This window comes from Drosophila persimilis, unplaced genomic scaffold (assembly GCF_003286085.1).
Source record: "Drosophila persimilis strain 14011-0111.01,24,50 unplaced genomic scaffold, DperRS2 tig00000663-arrow-arrow-pilon, whole genome shotgun sequence".
Lineage (NCBI taxonomy): Eukaryota > Metazoa > Arthropoda > Insecta > Diptera > Drosophilidae > Drosophila > Drosophila persimilis.
Genome location: NW_020825331.1, coordinates 1,060,627 through 1,081,416, shown reverse-complemented (window position 1 = coordinate 1,081,416; position 20,790 = coordinate 1,060,627). Strand labels below are relative to the sequence as shown.

General features: G+C 49.5%; 2 protein-coding genes across 2 annotated transcripts; one reads left to right on the top strand and one right to left on the bottom strand.

The window, feature by feature from the left end:
• Position 1: 1 nt before the first annotated feature.
• LOC6599339 (dentin sialophosphoprotein) lies at positions 2–5,318 on the top strand. Its single transcript, XM_026991410.1, has 4 exons — positions 2–882; positions 988–1,150; positions 1,370–2,673; positions 2,740–5,318. The coding sequence occupies exons 1-4, from the start codon at positions 304–306 to the stop codon at positions 4,240–4,242; spliced, it is 3,549 nt and encodes a 1,182-aa protein (XP_026847211.1). The 5' UTR covers positions 2–303; the 3' UTR covers positions 4,243–5,318.
• A 10,820-nt stretch (positions 5,319–16,138) lies between these two features.
• On the bottom strand, positions 16,139–17,291 carry LOC6599342 (fork head domain transcription factor slp1). Its single transcript, XM_002024462.2, has 2 exons — positions 16,690–17,291; positions 16,139–16,166 (listed from the first exon to the last, which is right to left on the bottom strand). The coding sequence occupies exons 1-2, from the start codon at positions 17,289–17,291 to the stop codon at positions 16,139–16,141; spliced, it is 630 nt and encodes a 209-aa protein (XP_002024498.2).
• Positions 17,292–20,790: the final 3,499 nt, after the last annotated feature.

Sequence of the window (20,790 nt, the reverse complement as noted above, 5' to 3'; positions counted from 1 at the left end):
CCGCAGACAAAACAGCAGCAGCAGCAGCAGCAGCAGCAGCAGCAGCAGTCACATCCCCAGGGCAACAACAGTCGTCACACAGATCTTTCCAGTCCGCCGGCTCCTGGTAGTCCATCGTCGGGGGCCATCCCTATCGACTATCCTTATCTGCTCGGCTACCGCCTGCCGCTGAACCACGGCCATGAGAGACATCCAGCGCACCACCAGAGTCACCACCACCATCACCACCCCCACCACCAGCATCAGCATCCATCGATTGGCAATCTTAGGCGCTCCAGCTCCCCCGTGCCCCTGCCCGTTCCGATGGTGATGACACCCAGTCGCCGCAGTTCGCCGCCTCTGCCGCTACCACTGACGTTGCCGCTGCGCCATCCCCTGAACCTGAACCACAGCCACAACCACAGTCACAGCCATAGTCACAGCCACAACCACAACCACAACCACAATACCCATACCAATGCGAGTGTGGGCGGGAGCCATCAGTCTATGAGCGCCCACTTCTCGTCGCTGGCCCACGCCCAGCTGCATCTGCAGAGCCAGCTGCACCAGAAGCTCTCGGCGGCCAGCTACTTCCGCAATCCCTCGCCCTCGCCGACGGACAACAACACGAACAGCACCGGCAGCAACAGTCGGAACCACGCCGCCTGCTCCACGGCCCCAGCCTCGACGGCCGTGTCCCCGCCCGCCACGAGCATGAGCATGAGCACCGCCCAAATGAATCCGCTGAGCGATCTGCAGAACATGCAGCCCTTCGACTTTCGAAAAATCAGCTCGGCCAGCCTGGGGGCCTTCTCCACGCCGCTGCCGCTGCCGCCCAGCCCCACCGAGTTCGTGCACCACCACCAGCAGCATCTGCAGCAGCAGGCGGTGCAGCAGGCCGCCGTTCTGGCCCAGGCCCGGCGACGGATCAGCGAGGCCAGCACTCCGGGGGAGAAGAGCGCCGCCGTGGCGGCTGCCGCTGCCGCGGCTGCAGCAGCGGCTGCCCAGAGCAATCAGTTCTTTAGCGCCATGGCCATGGCGGGGCATCCGTTGCCGTACCACCTGCCGCCGCCGCCGCCACCGCCGCCCCCACCGCAGCAGTCCTCGTCGCAGTCCTCGTCGTCCTCGCAGTCGCAGAGCAATCAGACGGCGGGAGACCGCTCGGAGATGGGTCATGGCCATGGCCATAGTCACGGCCATGGTCACGGACACAGTCACGGCCACGGTCACGGTCACGGCAACCATTCGCCCAGTCAAAATCACAGTCACCAGTATCCGCATCCGCATCCGCACCAGCACCCACATCCTCACCAGCACCCACATCCGCACCAGCATTCGCATCAGCAGCACTCGCACTCGCACTCGCACCACCAAAAATCAACCGCCGGAGGAGGAGGTGGAGGAGGAGGGGGAGAGGAATCCTCGGGCAAGTCCTCGCGTCATTTGGATAAAGGCAGCAACAGCTGTTCCTCCTCCACCGCCTCAGGATCGGGCTCTGGTTCCGGCTCCGGATCGGGCTCGGGCGGATCTGGGGGCTCCGGCTCGAGCTCCCAGCGCATGACCCGCCTGGCCCTGTCCTCCAACCTCCGCTCTGGCCGCAAGACGCACTCGCCCGGCGGTGGGGGCGGCGGTGGCGGCGGCGGCGGCAGCAAGCGCCAGTGGGGCTCAATGCCGGCGAATTTGGGGACGCAGTTCATCAATCCCGTGACCGGCAAGAAGCGGGTGCAGTGCAACGTCTGCCTGAAGACCTTCTGCGACAAGGGCGCCCTCAAGATCCACTTCTCGGCGGTGCACCTGCGGGAGATGCACAAGTGCACCGTCGACGGCTGCAGCATGATGTTCAGTTCGCGCAGGTCCCGGAACCGGCACAGCGCCAATCCCAATCCGAAGCTCCATTCGCCGCATCTGCGACGGAAGATCTCGCCGCACGATGGCCGGAGTGCCCAGCCGCATCCGTTGCTGCTGCAGGCCCCCAACGGTATTATGGCGGGGCTGGCGCCCTTCGGCAGCTTCCCCCTGCTGACTCCGCCCCCCGATCTGCGCCACCATCCGGCAATGGGCGGGGGATCGGCCATGGATCTGAAGCACGGACAGGAGTATCTGCAGCGTTCGTACATGGAGAACGGGGGCATGCTCGTGGGCGGACGCTTCGAGGGTCAGGGGCAGAGGCGCAAGGCGCTGGAGGTGGAGGCCGACGATGACGAGGATGACGACGAGATACTCGAGGTCGGGATCCACATGCCCGACGACGATGATGACGACGACGATGGAGACGGCGATGGGGACGGGGATGGCGAGGACGATGACGATGATCCCGATGGCGATGGCATTGTGGTGGTGGGCGACGAGCTGGACAGCATACCGGACAGGCCCGGCCATGGCCACGACCAGGACTTCATGCTGGACCAGGACCAGGACGAGAGCGTCTCCAGCCACAGTCACAGCCACAGCCACAGTCAAACCAAAGAGCAGCCCAGCCCGGGCAAGGGGACGGCAGACGGTCTGGAGGCCATGGACGAGCAGCACGACGACTCGCCCAGCCATGGCCATGGCCAGATCTCGGCCAGCAAGCGAAAGCGCAAGAGCCAGAACCCAGTGCGCTGCACGGTCCAGTCGGACGAGAACTCCTGCGAGAACTCCCTCGACTACGATGTGGCCGCCGATCTCTCCATCAAGAAGATTCGATTGGGCGGCGCGACGGATGGATGTGTGGTGGCAGGAGCAGCAGGAGCAGGCGCCACAGCAAAAGGAGCGAGGGAGGAGCACGCTTCATCAGCCAAAGAAACGGAAATGGGGCTCACGAGCTCCAGCTCCAGCAGCGAGTCCACCAAGGCCATTCCCTCGCCCCCACTCACGCCCTACACGACGCCCGGCGATGGGAGGCCACCCGTCAGCATCAAGACGGAGCTGCCGGATGAAACGGAGGCCGATGCCGATGCCGACACCGAGGCAGAGGCGGAGGCGGAGGCGGAAAAGGATGCGGGAACCACGCTGGACCTCTCCCTGGCCTCGGCTGGCGGCGGGGCCATCAAGCAGGAGCCGCTGGAGGATCTGGCCCTTGGCTATGATAACGATGAGAATCGCTATCTGCGCATCAAGCAGGAGCTTCTCGGCACCGACGACGTCCAGGACTGCAGCAGCAGGATAAACAACAACAACAACAACGTGCTGACGGACACACCTGGCGGGGATTTGCTCAAGGCGGCGGCGGTCAATGGCGTGGACGAGGAGGAGGAGGAGGAGACGGCATACCTGCACGAGGGGGAAACAGAACGCGAGACAGAGCCAGAGCCAGAACCGGAACCCGAACCGGAGCCAGAGCCGGAGCCAGAGGTGCCCATTGACAAGGAGAACCCACTGAAGTGCACCGCCTGCGGGGAGATCTTTCAGAATCACTTCCACCTGAAGACGCACTACCAGAGCGTGCACCTGAAGCTCCACCACAAGTGCAACATCGACGGCTGCAACGCGGCATTCCCCTCGAAGCGCAGCCGCGATCGCCACAGCTCCAATCTCAACCTGCACCGGAAGCTGCTCTCGACCAGCGATGACCACGGCCACCTGCCGCCCGGCCCCTGTCCTGGCACTGGCAGTAGCACCGGGGACTCGCTGCTGGATCTCATGAGCCTCAATGTGAACCTCAACAACAACAAGGGCGGCGGCTTCGGCGGGTGCCCGCCCGTGGGAGTGCCCGGCAACATTCAGGCGGAGATACTGGCCCGCATCTGTGCCGGGGCCCATGCCCACGGGCTGAGTGTGCCGCTCTGTTTCGAGGCCCTGCAGCATCGCTTCGCTGTGGGCCATGGCCATGGTCACGGGCACGGGCACGGGCAGTCGCCCACAGCATTCGGGGATGGCGGTCCGAACGCGAACGCCTTCATGGGGAGCGGCGATCCGAGGCTGTTGCTCAATCATGGCGGGAATCCGTTGCTCTTTGCGGGATTGCCGCGACTGCCACGTTTCCCACAGCTGGCGCCGCACATGCTGGCCGCGGGTGCTGCTGCCGGCGGGCTGGGACCCTTCTGCAGACGCACCTCCTCCGACTCGAATTCGCAGCACTCGATCACGCCGCCGGTATCGAAGGGCTCGCCCCAGCCCCAGTCCCAGTCGCAGTCCCAGTATCTGCGGCCACGATCCCGTTCTGGTTCGCCGGACTATGAGATGCAACAGCAGCAGCAGCCTGCGGCAGCAGCAGCAGCAGCAGCAGCAGCAGCGGAGGAGCAGGAGGCGGGCCAGAGGCAGAGTCCCGATCGCATATCATGACCATGTACCTCGTACTATGCCAAGGCATTGGCATTTTATCACTAAAATCAACGATCGACGATCAACGAGCCGCCGCCGCCGCCGCCGTCTTGGCCAAAATCCCACGTCATGCGCACTCACACACACAAACACACAGAATATATATATATATATAGTATATATATAGTATATTCGTTCATGCAATATCAGGCTAAAACGTAGGACTACAGCATTGCTCATAATTCACATCGATTACAGGAGGGAGGTTGGGGTGCCGTGCCCTGCCCTGCCCTGCCTGGCCGCTCATAATACAACAAAATATACAATATACAATTTTACTAGGCTAATGCTAATATAAAATATTAGATGGATCAACTAGCATTTTTTTTCTATACATATGAGTATATACACACACAACACACACACACACACACACACACGTATATGTATGTATATGTATGCGAGAGTCCCTTTTTTTTAAACTTGTATTTATAAAATGGATAAACTGTTTGTTGTTTTATGTACACAAGCGTCGACGTTGTAGAGAATTGATAAATGAATGGAAGGACGGACACGGGAGATGGGAGATGCTAAAAGATCGAGAGAAAGTGGGATACTTATATTAACAAGAAGTACTAAATAAATAATTAACGATTATATATTGTTAGTGATACTCGATTATGTAAGTACCGTTTAGCCACTAAGCCAGCGCCTAATAATTTTTTTTTTTTTTTTTTTTCGCTATCGTAACTGAATCCCTAAGTGTATTTGTATATGATATAGAAACGATGATGAGTCAACGACGAAACGCTTGCTAGGAAGAAACCAACAAAAAAAAAACTGATTACTGATTAGTGATTAGTGATTAGTGACTACCGATCTATGATCACTGATCTGATACTATCTGATACATCGCGATGATCCAAAACCGAACCGAACCGAACCGAAGTTGTGTTGTTTTCTTTTTATCACAAAACCAATCCTAAAGTAATTATATAGTGAGTTAGTTAGTTCTGAAAACAGTAACCAGGCAAATACCTTCAACTCATATTTAAGCTATATATGTTTGCAATAAAATATCAATGAAAAATCATAAATTATACGGCTGTTTGTTCTTAAGGGGTGCTCGGGGAGCCCGAGCCTCTGAAATGGCATTCTGGGATTCTGCCTTTAGCAGATCTGATGTCTAAAGATGCTTATAAATGGTGGTGAACAGAACGCCAGGGACTGTGTATATTGTTGCTGGATTCTGGGGAACGACTCAGCTGACGATCAAGCGAAGCTGTGTAGACAGCTGTTTGGTTTATCGTGCCACATCGTGGTATCAAACAGTCTTTTCTAGTACTGAGACTTTCTTCTGTGACTTTTTCCACTGAGAGCTTGTTGCCTGAAGAGTGAGTAAATGAGTGAGTAAGTAAATAGCATCCGGGGCCATGTTTTGAGCACTGATTGAATCGCTATGCGTCGATTTGCTTCGATTCCATGGCAAAATATGGAGTTGCAGAGCACCTTAAGCAATACTCGTTGTTAAATTTTAATAGGCTTATTTTATAGTTACTGTTTTTGGCATAATTACAGTGGATATCGAAATGTAGAAATAGCTCTTAATATGCTCGTAAATGGCCACAGAATAGTCATCTCGTAAGGAGTGCAATAAACCCAACAAAATCAAAACTACTATTATTAAAGATGGTGTAATATGACTGAGCATTTGAAACTCTTTGAGAGTCTCATTGGTTTTTTGGAAGGGGGAGAAGGGGACTCTCTTTTTTTGTTTGGCCGATTTTAAAGAATAGTTTGGAAATTGTAGTCACATGTAGGGGAAAAGCAATTGCAAATTGCAAAACTGATAATAATTGGGATTGCAGATAGTGCCAGCTTAAAATGCAAAATGGAAGTTGGGAATGGTTCTGTTCGGTTCGGTTCGCCTCGAAAAGGGTTGATTCTAGCGAGCCATTTAATTTTAGATCGATTAAGGGAGCTCGTAAATTTAGCTGCCTTTGGGCCCTGTCCCGGCACTGGCTTTGGGACTGGGACTGGGACTGGCACTGGCACTGGCACTGGCACTGGCAATGCGAGGGCGTCAGTGTCCAAATAAATAAATGCAGCGACGTCGTCGTCGTCGTACTCGTATGGGTACCGCAAGTACTCGTATCGTATCTGCACATGCTTGCTGGCAGGGCAGTGTCTGTAGGGTGTATCTTATGGATAAATGGTTGGTGTGTATGTGTGTGCGAGTGTGTGTGGTTGTCCATGTCACCCCTGGGCCTGGGCCTGGGCCTGGGCCTGGGCCTGGGCCTGGGCCACACCGACGCCATCACCATTGCAAAGGCAATGGCCCTCCCCTAGGACGGGCAGGAGCCAGAGCAGAGCCCGGAGCAATAGCACACCACACGTACAGAAAATAACAGAGCCCGGAGCCAGGGCCAGAGCCACGGCCAGAGCCAGAGCCTCGGTGTGGTGCAATTTATTTAAAGTAACATTTTAGTGTTTCCTTCCGCTGAAATTCGTTCTCTTCCTTCCTGTTGGCAGGACTCGTACTCGTGCTCTGTCTCTCTATCCTGTCCTGTCCTGTGCTGTCCTATCCTATCGTATCGTATCGTATCGAGGCCCCAGCTCGAACCTGAACCCGAGACGAGACCGAGGTGGAAAAACAACAGATTGTGGGTAAATAAAATTGCCACAATGTTATCGTTAAGCCTGCAGCGGACACGCAGAAAACAACGGCAACAACAAACAGTTAACAGCCATAAGGAACGGGGTATCCGCATCCACATCCACATCCACATCCAGCTCCACCTCCACCTCCCTATATACCACACATGCATGTACATGCACACACTCACACTCGTGCACTTACTCCTCCATTACATACGAGCGTATGCTGCCATATGGTGTACCGAGCACACTCGTAAAAGCACACACAGTGTGTGTATGTGTCGTCCTCGTATCTATGGGAATGTTTCTTACATTCGCGACCTTAATACGAACCGCTTAAATATATGCCATTTAGTGGCGCCAAGCCGGAACAATGTATTTTTGGTGGAACATCATCTGAAATGCGAGCCATAAGACGCGAGTATTCCAGCCCGGACCCATAAATAAGGGAAGATCCAATGGTCCTATGGTCCTACATATACAAATACCAAATAATTGAGTTTCCACATACTGTAATTATTTTATACTCTATTCGGGCTAACGATCTTGAATCTTGAATCGGGCAAAGCCCAAGGCCCTATTCTCCCCAAAATCCTTGAAGCCTGCAAACATGCTTCACTTTTTGGAGCCAGAGCTAGGAATGTTGAGAGTCCATCGAAATGTTGAATGAAGGTCCATGTCTGAGATGAGACACCATTTGGCTAAGTTCTACATTAATATGCATGAAAAGTTGGCTGGTCGATCCATCATGGAACGGCAATGGGAGAGCAGAGTGTTCCTTTATTTATTACATATCTGAAACGGGAAAGAACAACAACCACAGACACGGGCTGCTCTCAGAGCCTCTGTGATGTGATGTGAGGGCCACTTAAGAAATCAGCAACAATAACTCTCCATGGGGATAAGCCCGAGCATCAGCGAGAGCCACCCCTTGCCCACTTCGAGAACCCTTTTGTCTCTCCTGGTGACTGGTGGAAAAACTCACCTCCACCCATCAGTCCATCCATCCATCCATGCACGGCCTGACCTGACCTGACCTGACCTGACCGTACCGTCCCTCCATCCATCCATCCATCCATCCATCCTTATCGGTGTGATTCCAACGGCACAGAACGAATTAAATGCTTATATGAACAACAACAAAAAAAAAGACCTGACAGAGCTTTTGGCTTCAATGTCAAAGAGTTTCGAAAGTATTTGGCAGGTCGAGCAGCTCAAGGACCGACGTTTGAATACCCTGTAGGAAAGCACCAGCAGATGACACATGAGGCCACCTGTTTTCCATTCTTTAGTCTTACCAGGATCTGGATTATCCAGATGAGGAGGAGGATTGTGGATAGAAGATTGTTTTTCCAACATTAGGAACTGGCACACATGTGATCTTGAGGGGTTTTTACGGGGATATTCGGGGACCAAAAAACTCATAACATGATTTGGAAATGAACTTATTCCAAGATGTAATGAGGCAACCAAAGGAGAGCCGTTTAAGTAACTCTTTAAAGTTTAAACTAATCCCTAAAAGCCCATCAATGCTTAACTATTAATTGTTCAATGTACAAAATATCCATCCCAAAACTAGGAGGAATACTTGAACAGTTCTGTGCATAAAATCCGCATACTCCAGATCCAGCGAAAAGTGTATTCAGCAACAAAAATAATAATAATCAACAGAAATATATAATACATCAAGCATCAGGGCTTCGGTTCCGAGCGTGCCCTGGACTTTGGTGCACACTTTGGGCATACGAAATACAAAAATCGAAAGGAAGGAAGGAAGGAAGGACCACCAGCAGGTGTGTGAGCCTTAGCGGTTCAAATCGCATTGACGTGTGTGCCAAAAGAGCGTAAAACCTCAAACACGTTGTGTAACTTTTATGCGTTACAGTTGAACCGGAAACGGAAATCTAATAGACCAAAGCATGAATAAGTGATGAAGCGAGAAAAACGTAGCCCGAAGCCTGCCCCTGCCCCTGCCCCTGCCCCAACCACGATGGAGTGGACGCAAAACCCTTTTCAATGCTCGCCCAAAATCTTATCAGAGGCTTCAAGTTTCGCCACCCCTCCCTCCTCTATCATGTGTGCCCTTTTTCTCCCATATTCGACTTTTCCCCGTTTTCCGGCATCTTTTTTTTTTTTTGTTTTTTTCTTCATCATTTTCATTCCCTGTTCGGCATTTGAGCTTAGCCCCTGGTTGAGGGGGGGGTGGGCTTCTTGGCCAAACTTTGGCAGCCACAAAAACCTTTGTTCACTTCCACTTTGGACCCGGTCGAGCGGATGTGTGGATAGGTGTGTGTGTGTGTGTGTGTGTGTGTGTGTGTGTGGGCGGGCATGGGCCCTTGCACGGCCTTGATATTGCCAACACATGTTTTCGGGAAGATTACCTTGTCAATCGGTTCGTTGAACGATTACTTTTCAAATGTTGTTGGCAAAAGCCAGCCAAAAACCCTGCAGGAACAAAGGGAAAGCTACAGGCCAAGAGACCAGCACCAAAAAACAGAAGAAGAACTGCAGGTTCGTGCAGGGTCGTGCAGGGGTCGGGGTCGGGGTCGGGGTCGGGGACGGGAACGGGGACGGGGCCGAAAACAATCTGGCGGCCCAGTAAAGCTGTCATACGTTCTCCATAAGATTCACAACTTCCTTCCTGCTCGTCCTCTTCGGCAAATAGAAAGCATACATACGCACCACCAAACCACCTCGAGCATTCCCTTTCCCGGTCCCAGTTCGAGTCCCCATTCCCGGTTCCCCTTCACAGGAGATGGGATCCAGCGACAACATTGTTTTATTTCTCATTTCACAGGCAATGCAATAAAATCGCCTAAATATGCCTCGACCGAAGGTAAGTGGTTTCGTTTGTGCGCAAAAATTCGCTTCACTGCATCCGAGTGCGCCCCGCGGTGCAAACATTGGCGCCTTTTGCCCCGGCTTATCCACCGCCGACAGTGGGCACCAGCACCAGCATCGTCAGCACTGGATCTCATCCTGCCAACGTGTAAATGCAATCCCCTACCCTACTGCACACGACAGAGTACACTTGTATGTACGCACATATATGTATATGTTAGGCCAAAAAAGTACGATTTGAAAGTATTTTCGACAGCCAGAATAATAATGCTGGTAGTCCACTATAATTAGACTTAAAGGCAGAGATAGCATGAGATAGAACGACATGTTAGTGTTGGCAACCGTTTCTACAGTGCCATCAGTCGAAGAAATGATGTTTACCAACACTCACAGCTGATTTAGAAACAGCTGATAACAATTCCAGTACCAATTTAGAGCTTTTATACCTCTCGCTCGAACTGCTTGCTTTTGCCATTGGGTTTCGCGGCCTCAACTTGGAGAGTAGTGGGATAAACCCCGATATGGATCGTACAGAGTTCCAAGATGTTTTTTTTTGTATAATAAATTAATAAAGTACCGACAAAAGAATCTGAATGATCGGCATTTAATTCTCCAAAGCTTATTTTATTGAAAAAAAATGCAGCTCATTGAATGACTTATAAGCCGGAATCAAGAAAATATCTGATCTGATCTGATCTGCGCAGAGCGGAGCGGCATCACCTACACCCCATCCTGCCCCATCCTGCCCCATCCTGCCCCATCCTGCAGCAGGAACGGAACGCAGGGTCAACCGACTCACATATGCTGTGGGTGCATATTGCAGCGTCCAAATGAATGTGACGACAGTCGATGCCCGTAGTCGATGCCATTTATTCTGGGGGAAGTCAATTATAAATTATGATGACAGTGATCACAATGTTAATGGCATCCGAATGTGACATTACATTGGCAAAAAGAATCGCGTTCGCACCGAGCTTTGGGACATTCAGTGGGGATTCATTCATTAAAGCCTACCCTACCGATTGGATCGGGCCGGGGGCATACCACATGCCACATACCACATCGTGTATCGAGTCGCTTGGCGAGTCGTTTGCCCGGTCACAACATTTGTTGTCGTTAATAATTTAAAGACTGACTTTGTGGCATTTTATGGCTGCATTTTTCCTTAACCGTCAAGTGCCCATAACGATTTAGACGATTGACAGCTGCGAAGTGGGTGTCCACGTTACCTTTTGCTTGTACGAATGCCGACAGCTCCACTCCACTGCACTCCACTCCGGTCCGGTCCGGTCGGGCACTGCACCGACCCCGGCTCTGGCTCTGGCTCTGGCTCTGATGGTTCCTGGTTCTCCAATACTATTCCAATAGTCTGTCCCTCTGCCGTTGTCTCTGTTGTTATCCAGTCCGTGCCGTTGTTAAGTTTGTCATATTTTATGGGCCGGTTACGTCTGGCAGCGACCCCAGTCCTGGCCCCAGTAAAACAGTGTGCCCTGTTCCCTGCTCCCGGTTCCTGTTCCTGTGGCAGCCCCAAGTCGAGTGATATATATGACAGGCGGATTTTTGTTTTAGTGGCATGGGTGACAATCCCTTTAGAAACTTTTATTTATTCACGCATGCTGGCAAAATGTGCCTCTTACACGCAATTCAAGAAGAGCAAAGCGGTTAGTCCCTGTCCCCGAGACAAGGACAACGACAGAAACGGCAAAACAATGAGATAGCATGACCACTGGTCACATCGAACCATCGTACATCCGTACACGAACGGGTGGACGGGGTGAACGGGTGAACGGGGTGAACGGGTGAACGGGTGAACGGGTGACTGTGTAGTTAAGGTTTTGCATTATTAATTATTGTTAATTACCTGCACTTTTTACAGCTCCGGACAGGGAACATTCGCGTTTACAGGCCACGACACGTTGCACAACAAATCGACAGGTAAATATCGTAATTACAATGAGCATAAGACAAGCCTGATAAAGCCACTGCCACTGCCGCTCCACTCCAGTCCAAAAACAAGATCTGAACTGGTCTGGTCTATGCACTGAACGGTCCGTCGGTCCGTCGGTCCATCCGTCCATCTGTCTCTTGTCACATGCTATTTTTCTCATACACCGTCCATGTACTCCATGTACTCGTACTTCTTTTTATGTCTAATTGGTTGTTCTGGCAATAAAAAAGTCTGCAATAAAGGTCACCCAGGTATTTGATGTGATGCCGCATAAGAAATACATGAATGGAGCACACATACACGTTTATAGGATAATTAATACATAATGAAATCTTGCTTTCGGGGGTTCCACTATAAGGATCTTTTAAGGAGGATATTACTCGAGAAATGGCTGCTGTTTCAAACAATGGATATTACAGTGTTTCATTCACTTGTTTAACACAATTTTTGATTACTTAGATGATCTCTCAAGGAACTCTCCCATTCCCTGCCAAGGATGTAAATTGGTGCTAAAATAACGGACTGAACGATGGATGGCAGAAAACAAATCACATACCTACTTCAAGTAGTCAAAACAGTGTACTGCATGTGGGAAGACGTGTTGAAATGGTAGCTTTTCCACCTCTGCCCCATCTCGAGCTCGTACTCATACTCGTCCAGATGCACATCATGCGAGCATACAGGAGGCCCATGGCCCATGTCAAGCGGAGGCGGCGCCACCGATCGTAACCCTAACAAGAGAGTGAGCGAAGTGAAGTCCACTGTGGGGGCAGGGTAGGCATAACAATAGCGAAGAGAGCAGAGGCAATCAAGTACGCTCGTTGGACTCGTTGGACTCGTTGGTTGGGGAAAAATGGAAGAACGGACAGGTCAGGATTAATGGCTGTTGCCCCCGAGAAGAGGAGCTTGCCGCCAGGTGAGTGTCTCTGTGTCTGTGTCTGTGTGTGTATGTGTATGCATCACTGTGGCAGCATGTAGTTGTATATGAGCAGATGCCTTAATAGATGCAGATGCTCCACCATGGGGCTAACAAGTTGGCTCAATCAATGGCAATACGAGTACCCCAGGAAATGGCGCGACTGTAATTATTGAGAATGTGAAAGTGATTCAGACTTGAAGACAAGCCGCTGCGCTCTTTCCGCTGTAGTTGGGAATACGTTCCGATTGATTTTCACATTATTGAATCATAGAAGTATTCAGTCGACACTCAGTCAGATTATATGTAATCTTATGCAACCCATATAAAGCAGACCGCCACCTCTCAAAACTTTTCTAGCACTTGTCATGGGAGATGGAAAAAGCATGGACCGATTAGAATTTTAGAAGATTTTATGGGTTCCTATATCTCTTGGCTTTCCCTTAAATCGTTCCCAATCAACAGAGGCTAAGCTTCAAAGTTTCTTTCTTCACTATTTAGTTGGGATTGCATATATCACATCCCAACACTGGTCCGAAAAGGATACCATACCTGTTTATCGAGTGTGTGTGCCCAGTGACACATTCAGTTGGCTTAATTGACTGAATTATTTATGAGATGCGCCAGAGGACATGGGATCAGCAGCAGGACTCAGGACTGTCCCAGGGACAGGACTACACCATGGACACCCCAAGAAAAGGGTTGACATATGGTTGTGCCAAATCACGGTGGTACGAGTGGTCAAGCACGGGCATGGGCATGGGTTTGGATTCGCATCGCTTCAGCCATGAAATATTCAGGAAGTCAATTTACCATAACGGAATGTTTCCTTGCAGCACCTTCTTGGGTTTACTTGCAGCCTGCTCCACGGATTGATTTGCGAGTCAGCCAGTGTAGTGAGAGACCATTAATTAAATGTAAGTTTCCTGGGAGATGGAACATCAGAATCGTTTGTCACGGGTGCCCAGAGAGTTCGCATCTATGCTATGGCTAATATGTTCCAGGACGGTGCTCGAAGGCCAAAACGCTGCCCGGCAGACATCCGGCCCAGAGACTAAGCCCCAATACAAGGCGACTCCAATCGCACATTTATGCTACACGCTACCCCGACCCGACCCTACCGACCCGACGCTCGTTTTGGGGCATGGGCATGGGCATGGCACCGCGGATCGCGTCCTCGGCAGGGAAAAATAAATTACTTTAAACGTTTTCGAATAGCAAATTGCAGATTGTCATTTCAAAAGACATACCTTGCCACACATATCAGTGTCAATGACTGGCGGGGACCTGGCGATGTGAATGAGGACGGAGGACGGAGGATGGAGGATGGAGGATGGGTATGGGGTCCCGGAATTGGAATGGAGATTGAGGGACTGGACTGCAAACTGAGGACCGGACACTGGGCCAGGCTCTGGCCTGAACTTAAAATGACGAATGACCACAAGACAAGAGAGCAGCAGAGTGAATCGGGATCAGAAGATGTGAACGGCCAGAATGGCAATAATACGATGCGAGTACGAAACGATAGCCTGGAAATGGCAAATGGTAAATGGCAAACGGCGATTCTCGGGAATTGAGATTGGGTTGAATTTTTATAATTGAGTTGAGCAGAATTTTAATCTCTTCTTTTGTTCTCCTGGTAGGTTCTTCGGTCCCCAAGGAGGAGATGGAGATGGAGCGCTGTACGCAGATAGGAAGGAAGTACGGAAGCAAATAAGTAAATGTGGATTTGTAAGGTCTTAATTGTAATGTTTATACCTACAAATGGAATCATTGGAATACCTGGACTATCCCATAAGAAACAACGCTGAGATTATGTGAAATATTCTTCTATTTGTAATAGCTTCGGATAACTCTATCAATATGTACTTATAGTACTCTTTTATGGTCCCTGTATGTGCTATATGTACATCTGTATAGGCCACACAGACTTAAGAAGCAATAGATGATGGATGGCAGCACTATATCATGAGCAAGTACAAGTACTAGGAGTATTTCCAAAGTTTTTGCAGTGTAATCGGTTGTAGTTGGTACGGTAAGGTTCGGCCGCCAACCATTTGCTTTTGGGTACAGTAAACTACCGGTATTGCTCTGAATTATTGACATCTGGTCCCATGCCACCAATCTCCTGACAGATTATGAGCACTTTGGGTGTTGTTGCTGCTGTTGAGGCAACCTTCTATTACGACGACTACACGGCAAAGGAATGTACGAGTGTATCTGTGCAAGTATCTACCCATAATGCAAGTGCAGACAAGTTCAGCCCCAACTTTAGCCCCAGCCAAATGCAATTTCACTGTCTGACCATCGATCCCTTCTGTCCAAAGCCGCATGAGGTGCACTATACCAATATGGAAGTTTTAGTTGACGTCGTCGTTACTGCTGCCTGCTGCTGCTGCCTGCTGCTGCTGCCTGCTGCCATCGTCAATCGTTGGAGCTGGAGAAGGAGAAGGAGGCTGCCGCTGCCGCTGCCGCTGCCGCTGCCGCTGCCGCTGCCATCGTATCAAGAGCGTGTAGCAAAATTCGTGCCGTGACCGCCCCTTTCAATTCTGTATTATCAGATTAGCTCTTTTCATAAGCTATTTGTTGTTGCTGTGTTGCAGTTGAAGCTCCAGCTTTTTTTTTTTTTTTTCTTTTGCTTTTTGCTCCTGCCTCAGTAATGCTATTGACCGCTAGCATTAAGTTACGATCGAGAGCTGGCTTAGGCATAGGCATAGACATGGCCAAAGATGCTCTACGATGATGACACTCCGATGCTCTCCGGCTGCTGGCCAGAACACATTGGGGGCTGTTCAAGAGAGTTGGGTTAACGTTCACTTCGTACCATACGACAGGTGCACTTAAAGAAACCCAAATAAAAAAAAAAACACAAAAAAAAAAGAGAAACATATAAGCAAATAAGAAAACAAATCGATGCCTGAAAAACGTTATCCCATAAAAGAACAGACTCTCGTGATGTACGGAGATATTTCCGTCATAAGGTCAACTATCTGCTGTACAAATCAGTGGGGCAAATTGTAGTCGGAGCTGGAGCCATAAAGAAGCTCTCTGTCCACCAAAAATCATCGAAAATGGGGTTGTCGAGAGAGTTTTTCCTGTGGCATGTGGAGGGTCATGGGGTTCTTGCACACTGGCTGCAAATGTTTTCTAATTGATAAGAATTGAGAGTACAGTATGTGGAAGGTAGCTCCATGAAAATATGAAATATTTCACACGTTTTTTTTATCAGATTTAGGACTTGCTTAGATGTCCATACTGTATTTCCTAATCAAAAACAAAAATCACTTTACTTTCTTGTCCTTTGAACATACTTTATTCTAAACGTTTTTCTTTTTTTTTCAAATATATTTAATGATAAATGTAGATGTATGTATTATTAGGTCAAACTTATGATCTATATATTTTATAGTTGTAAAAAAAAGAAGCATTAAATACTGTTTCACTGTAGCTCCAAATTGGGGACTTTTAAAAAGAGGAATACTGTTTGACTGTAGTTCCTAATTGTTCCCGTATATTGTAAATGGGATCTACTATACAGGGAAGTTGTTGTTTAGTCATTGATGTTTCTGCTGCTGTTGCGTTCTACGCCAGGGGGAAAGCTTGAGAGTTGGTGTCAATCGAAGGCATTAATTGGATATATATTGTAGGATATTCTCCCTGCGTCTAACGCCACAAGCATTCAATGGGTTGTCGCATCCACTTGTCGGCATAAGTACTTGGATATTGCTCCGGCTGCAACTGATGATGTTGCTGTTGCTGTTGCTGTTGCAAGTAATAATTGTGTTGCCGCTGTTGTTGCTGGTGATGTCGCTGATAGTAATTGCTGTTACCAGGTCGATGATGATGATGATGATGCTGCTGCTGCTGCTGCTGCTGATGGAAGTGCGATGATAGCGTCGTCTGCTGTCGATGCGCCTGCTGTGCCTGGGCCTGGGCCTGAGCCTGGGCCTGAGCCTGGGCCTGAGCCTGGGCCTGGGCCTGAGCCTGGGCCAGTGCCGCTGCTGCAGTTGCCGTTGCCTGATGGTAGTTCTGCATCATGATCGTATGATGCTGCTGCTGCCGTGCCGTGTCTGCAATGGGGAAATAGGCGGCATGCGGCTTGAACATGGAGTGGGCATAGAGCTGCATCTGCTGCTGGTAGGGATGAGCCGCCTTGGAGCGTCCTAGTAGATGCTGGCCGGCTGAGGCTGTGTGGCTGCGTCGCAGGCGACCCGTAGTCTCGCCAATGGTCAGATCCTCGGCATAGGGATCCAGTGCCCAGTAGTGGCCCCGTCCGGGATCGTCCAGGGCACGCGGCACCCGCACAAAGCACGGATTCAGGCTGAGGTTGTGCCGGATGGAGTTCTGCCAGACGCTCTTGTGGTTCTGGTAGTAGGCAAAGCTGTCGGCTATCCACTTACAGATCCCACTGAGGGTCAGTCGCTTCTCTGGGCTGCTGCGGATGGCCATCACGATGAGGGCGCTGTAGGTGAAGGCCGGCTTGCTGGCGTCCTTGTCACCGCCTATTGTGGGGCTGGTGGTGACACTGCCGCTGGACGAGTGCGAGTTCGAGTGGGTGTGGCTCTCATCGGAGGAGGCCTCCTCGGAGCTGTTGCACGAATGACTGGGGCTGGACGGCTGGAGGCAGTACTCCTCGCCCTTCTCCGAGAGCAGCGAGCGGATGGAGAAGCTGGACTGGAACACTTGTGGTCTTGTGGTCGTATCCATTTCGATGTGTCACTTGTCAGGATCGTCGTTGAACTGTGAGAGATTCGGCTCGACTGTAGCCTATATATATCTATATATGCCGACCCGAATCGCCATAGTTCGGGTCTAGGAAAAGCTGGGGGGATTACGGGTATATCCTGTGTGGCACAGATCTGCACAGATCTCACCTTTAATCGCCATGCAGGGCGCAGATCAATGAAAGCCATGGGATTCATTCATTGATCCACAATCTCCTTCGTTTCGTGGATTAACATTCTGGCCGAGCGCTTTCTAAATTGGATTAATTCTACCTGCTCCTCATCTGCATCCTCATCCCAATCCCAATCCCATCCTCCTCCCACCCGAACTCCCATCCTCTTTTGTGCCTGCCCAGATTTGCGCTGGCTCTCAATCCAGTTTCGTTAATCAACCCTCGCAAATATTTGTAAATTGTTCGCGCTTATACAACCCAATTACTCGGAGGAATATACAACGATCCGTGTTGAAATAAGAGAACTCCTAGGATCCTAAGTCAATCATAAGTTAAGAATTTACAATCATAAAGATTATTGCATATTTTCAATTCGGAATGAAATTTCTATGTTAATTTTTATGTAAAATATCTTGAAAGGGATTTGTTTAGATGTTTGGATTAGAATTAAAAATAAAATTTCATTGGAATGATATTTATTTAGTGAGATTTCATGATTTTTCACTCCTGTACTTTGATATGATTCGATTCTTTGGCAGGTTATAGATGAGGAATATCGTATTACAATCACCCACAAATTCCTTAATTTTAACTACTATCGAATACATATAGAAATCGCATCTGTGATTGACAAATTCCCATTTACATGGAAGGGACTTACGTTTTCAGCTCGGGGGATATTCCCAAAATGATTATTTTGCATGTCTTCTGGGCGGTGTGTGGGTGGGTCTGAGAGGCTTGTGCCCATAACAATCTAAACTAACGCTAAATATCGAGAATGTTTATCAAGGCCTGAGGCCGGGGCCGGGGCTGGGGCCGGGGCTGGGGCTTGAGTCGTCTGGGGACTGGGGTTTTTCGGATAGATACGAAAGTGTCCGTGGTCGCAGCAATATTTACGATGCGATTCAACGGTTGCGGTGGTAGACGTACTACGAGTAGACCCCGCTCTAACTAACAAATTAGTTGCAGTTGGCAGAAGTACATTATCAGTTTTTGACTGCCAACATTGCCACACCATGCCACGGCAGCCATACCCGTACCATGCCCCTGCCCCTGCCCCAGCCCCAGCCCCAGCACCAGACACAGTCACGCCCACCCCATAGGATTCAGTTTTGTTGCGACTGCATTTGCCCTGGGATCCTCCGCCCCACCCATCACCACGTGTGTGTGCTTGTGTGTGTAGCCTCCCGTACATGCCACCCGAATGCACATAGATACACCAAGCTCCATATCTATCCATCCATCTATCCGTAACGTACGTGTACGTGTGTGCCACCGACCGACCGACATTTACCTGCGCCGTAAGCCCAGGCGCTGGACTCCCTCCTGGCTCTATGTACGAGAGCCATTTACATGCATCCATCCGTCCATCCATCCATGTGGAAGAACCTGCCACATCGGCACCCCATTGTGTACATGGATGGGTCTTTGCTGGCTTCGACCTGCCTGCCACTGATGGGTGCACAAGCGATGGGTGGAAGTACGAGTATCGTTGTTCCAAAAATACAACAAGCTTGTGATTCCAATTACTGGCAGCATTATGGGGCCAAATGTCCTCTAAACCGAGAGACTGATATTCCAATTAGCAGCTAAACAAATATCCTTCCACTAGCCAATAGCGCACTAAAGCTGCAGCCTTTCGAATATATTTGTATTAAAGACTATCAAACAGTTCCAGATATTGCACTAGGAACATATTCCATTTAAATACTCGTTCGCCAAAGTCTGTGTATTTTGTTGTTGGATTCTGGGACCAACTCAGCGACGAAGGATAGCCGAAGGGAGCACCAGGAAAGAGCACCACGAATCCAAGGAAATACATATTATAAGACGAAATCGTATTTGATCTAAACATATTTTATATTCCAATTAATTTATACTCCAAAAATTAAATGAAATATATTGATTTTAACATAGAACTATGTTTTCATATAAAAAACCGAATACGAGTATTTAATTAAAACATTGGTGAGTTCGGCTTTGTCATTTATCTCTGAGTGTTGTATGCTCTTTTGGCACTTGAACGACTCTGAAACAAATGGCCAAAATCGGCTCTCGGGCTGGGGAAATGAATAACCTTTCATGATTAAATGCAGTTGTTATAACACTGTCTGGGAACACTGACAGCGAATCCTTTAAGAGAGACAAGAGAGATATATTGCTGCGTGAGGAGGCATCAATAATTGTGACAATTTCTCACTCCCCATGAGATGCCCCCATGGAACCCCATGGAACTAGGCGATTAATCAAATATTATATTGTAAAAGCTCTCAATATGACAAAAGTGGAATTAATGATATACTTGAATACCGATTCCGAAAAATCCTACCAAAAAAAAAAAAAACTAACAAGGGAAGAAGAAGGCAAAAAGGCATAAAGGAAAATGAAACCGAACGAAGTTGAAGTCTGAAAACAACAAATCATCAATTGACAAATCGATGCGCATCACTAAAAACTCATTATTACAATAACAGGACGCAGCAGCAGATCTTAGCCAGAAAAGACGGAGACGGAGAGCCCAGGAAAGGGCCAGCCAGTTGCCAGTTGCCAGTTGGCAGTTTCTTTATGGAATTTTCTCCCCTCCTGTTGGCCAGGGCAATGGTAACACAGCATCAACATAACCATCATCATGTCTGTCCCTCCATCTGTCTGTCAGTCCATCTGTCTGTCTGTCTGTCCGTTTGTCTTTCTGCTGGACTCACCCACCTCCATGCAGGGCATGAGGCATGAGGCATGGGGCATGAGGCAGTCAACGTTAACGCTGGGGTCTCAAAATCGTCGCATTCGTCATCGTCATATCAGCCGCTCATCTTGTAGTTGAGTGCGAGAACAGTGGTCATTATCTGTTCAGATTTTGTTGCCCTGTGTTGGACACAAAGGGCAGGCGGATACTCAGATACTCGGATACTACCTACTACATGGATATACCATATATATATGTATATGGGATCTATATATGTGTGGCTCTCTGTGCGACAACGGTGGAGAAACAATTTTGTAGTCCACTGCAATCATTGCCAGGATCAGGGCTCAGAGCGAAGAGTGGTCTGTGGACTGTGGACTGTGGACTGTCGAGTAGTGTAGTGTAGAGTGAAGTGGAGTGCAGTGGTGTGTGGTGTGGTGTGGTGTGGTGTGGTGTGTGGAGAGGCAAACTTAAATCCACTTTGCCTCATTCGTAATTTACCAGGTTAATGGCAAAAGGAGGGAACCCAAAACCGAAACAAGCTAAAGGCGACAGCCCCGGTCCCAGTACCGTCCAAAACGATGGCGAAAAACGAACGAAAAAAAAAAAAAAGAACGGCCAGGCGA

What these genes read in the sequence shown, in the direction of transcription:
- LOC6599339 (XM_026991410.1), top strand. Translation starts at nt 304, where the DNA reads ATGGTGATGACACCCAGTCGCCGCAGTTCGCCGCCTCTGCCGCTACCA. An exon ending in AGGCGGTGCAGCAGGCCGCC is followed by an intron (nt 883 to 987) that starts GTTCTGGCCCAG and finishes GCGGCTGCCCAG; the next exon opens with AGCAATCAGTTCTTTAGCGC. An exon ending in GGGAGACCGCTCGGAGATGG is followed by an intron (nt 1,151 to 1,369) that starts GTCATGGCCATG and finishes CAACCGCCGGAG; the next exon opens with GAGGAGGTGGAGGAGGAGGG.
- LOC6599342 (XM_002024462.2), bottom strand. Translation starts at nt 17,291, where the DNA reads ATGGATACGACCACAAGACCACAAGTGTTCCAGTCCAGCTTCTCCATC. An exon ending in CAGCTCTATGCCCACTCCAT is followed by an intron (nt 16,167 to 16,689) that starts GTTCAAGCCGCA and finishes CCCCTGGCGTAG; the next exon opens with AACGCAACAGCAGCAGAAAC.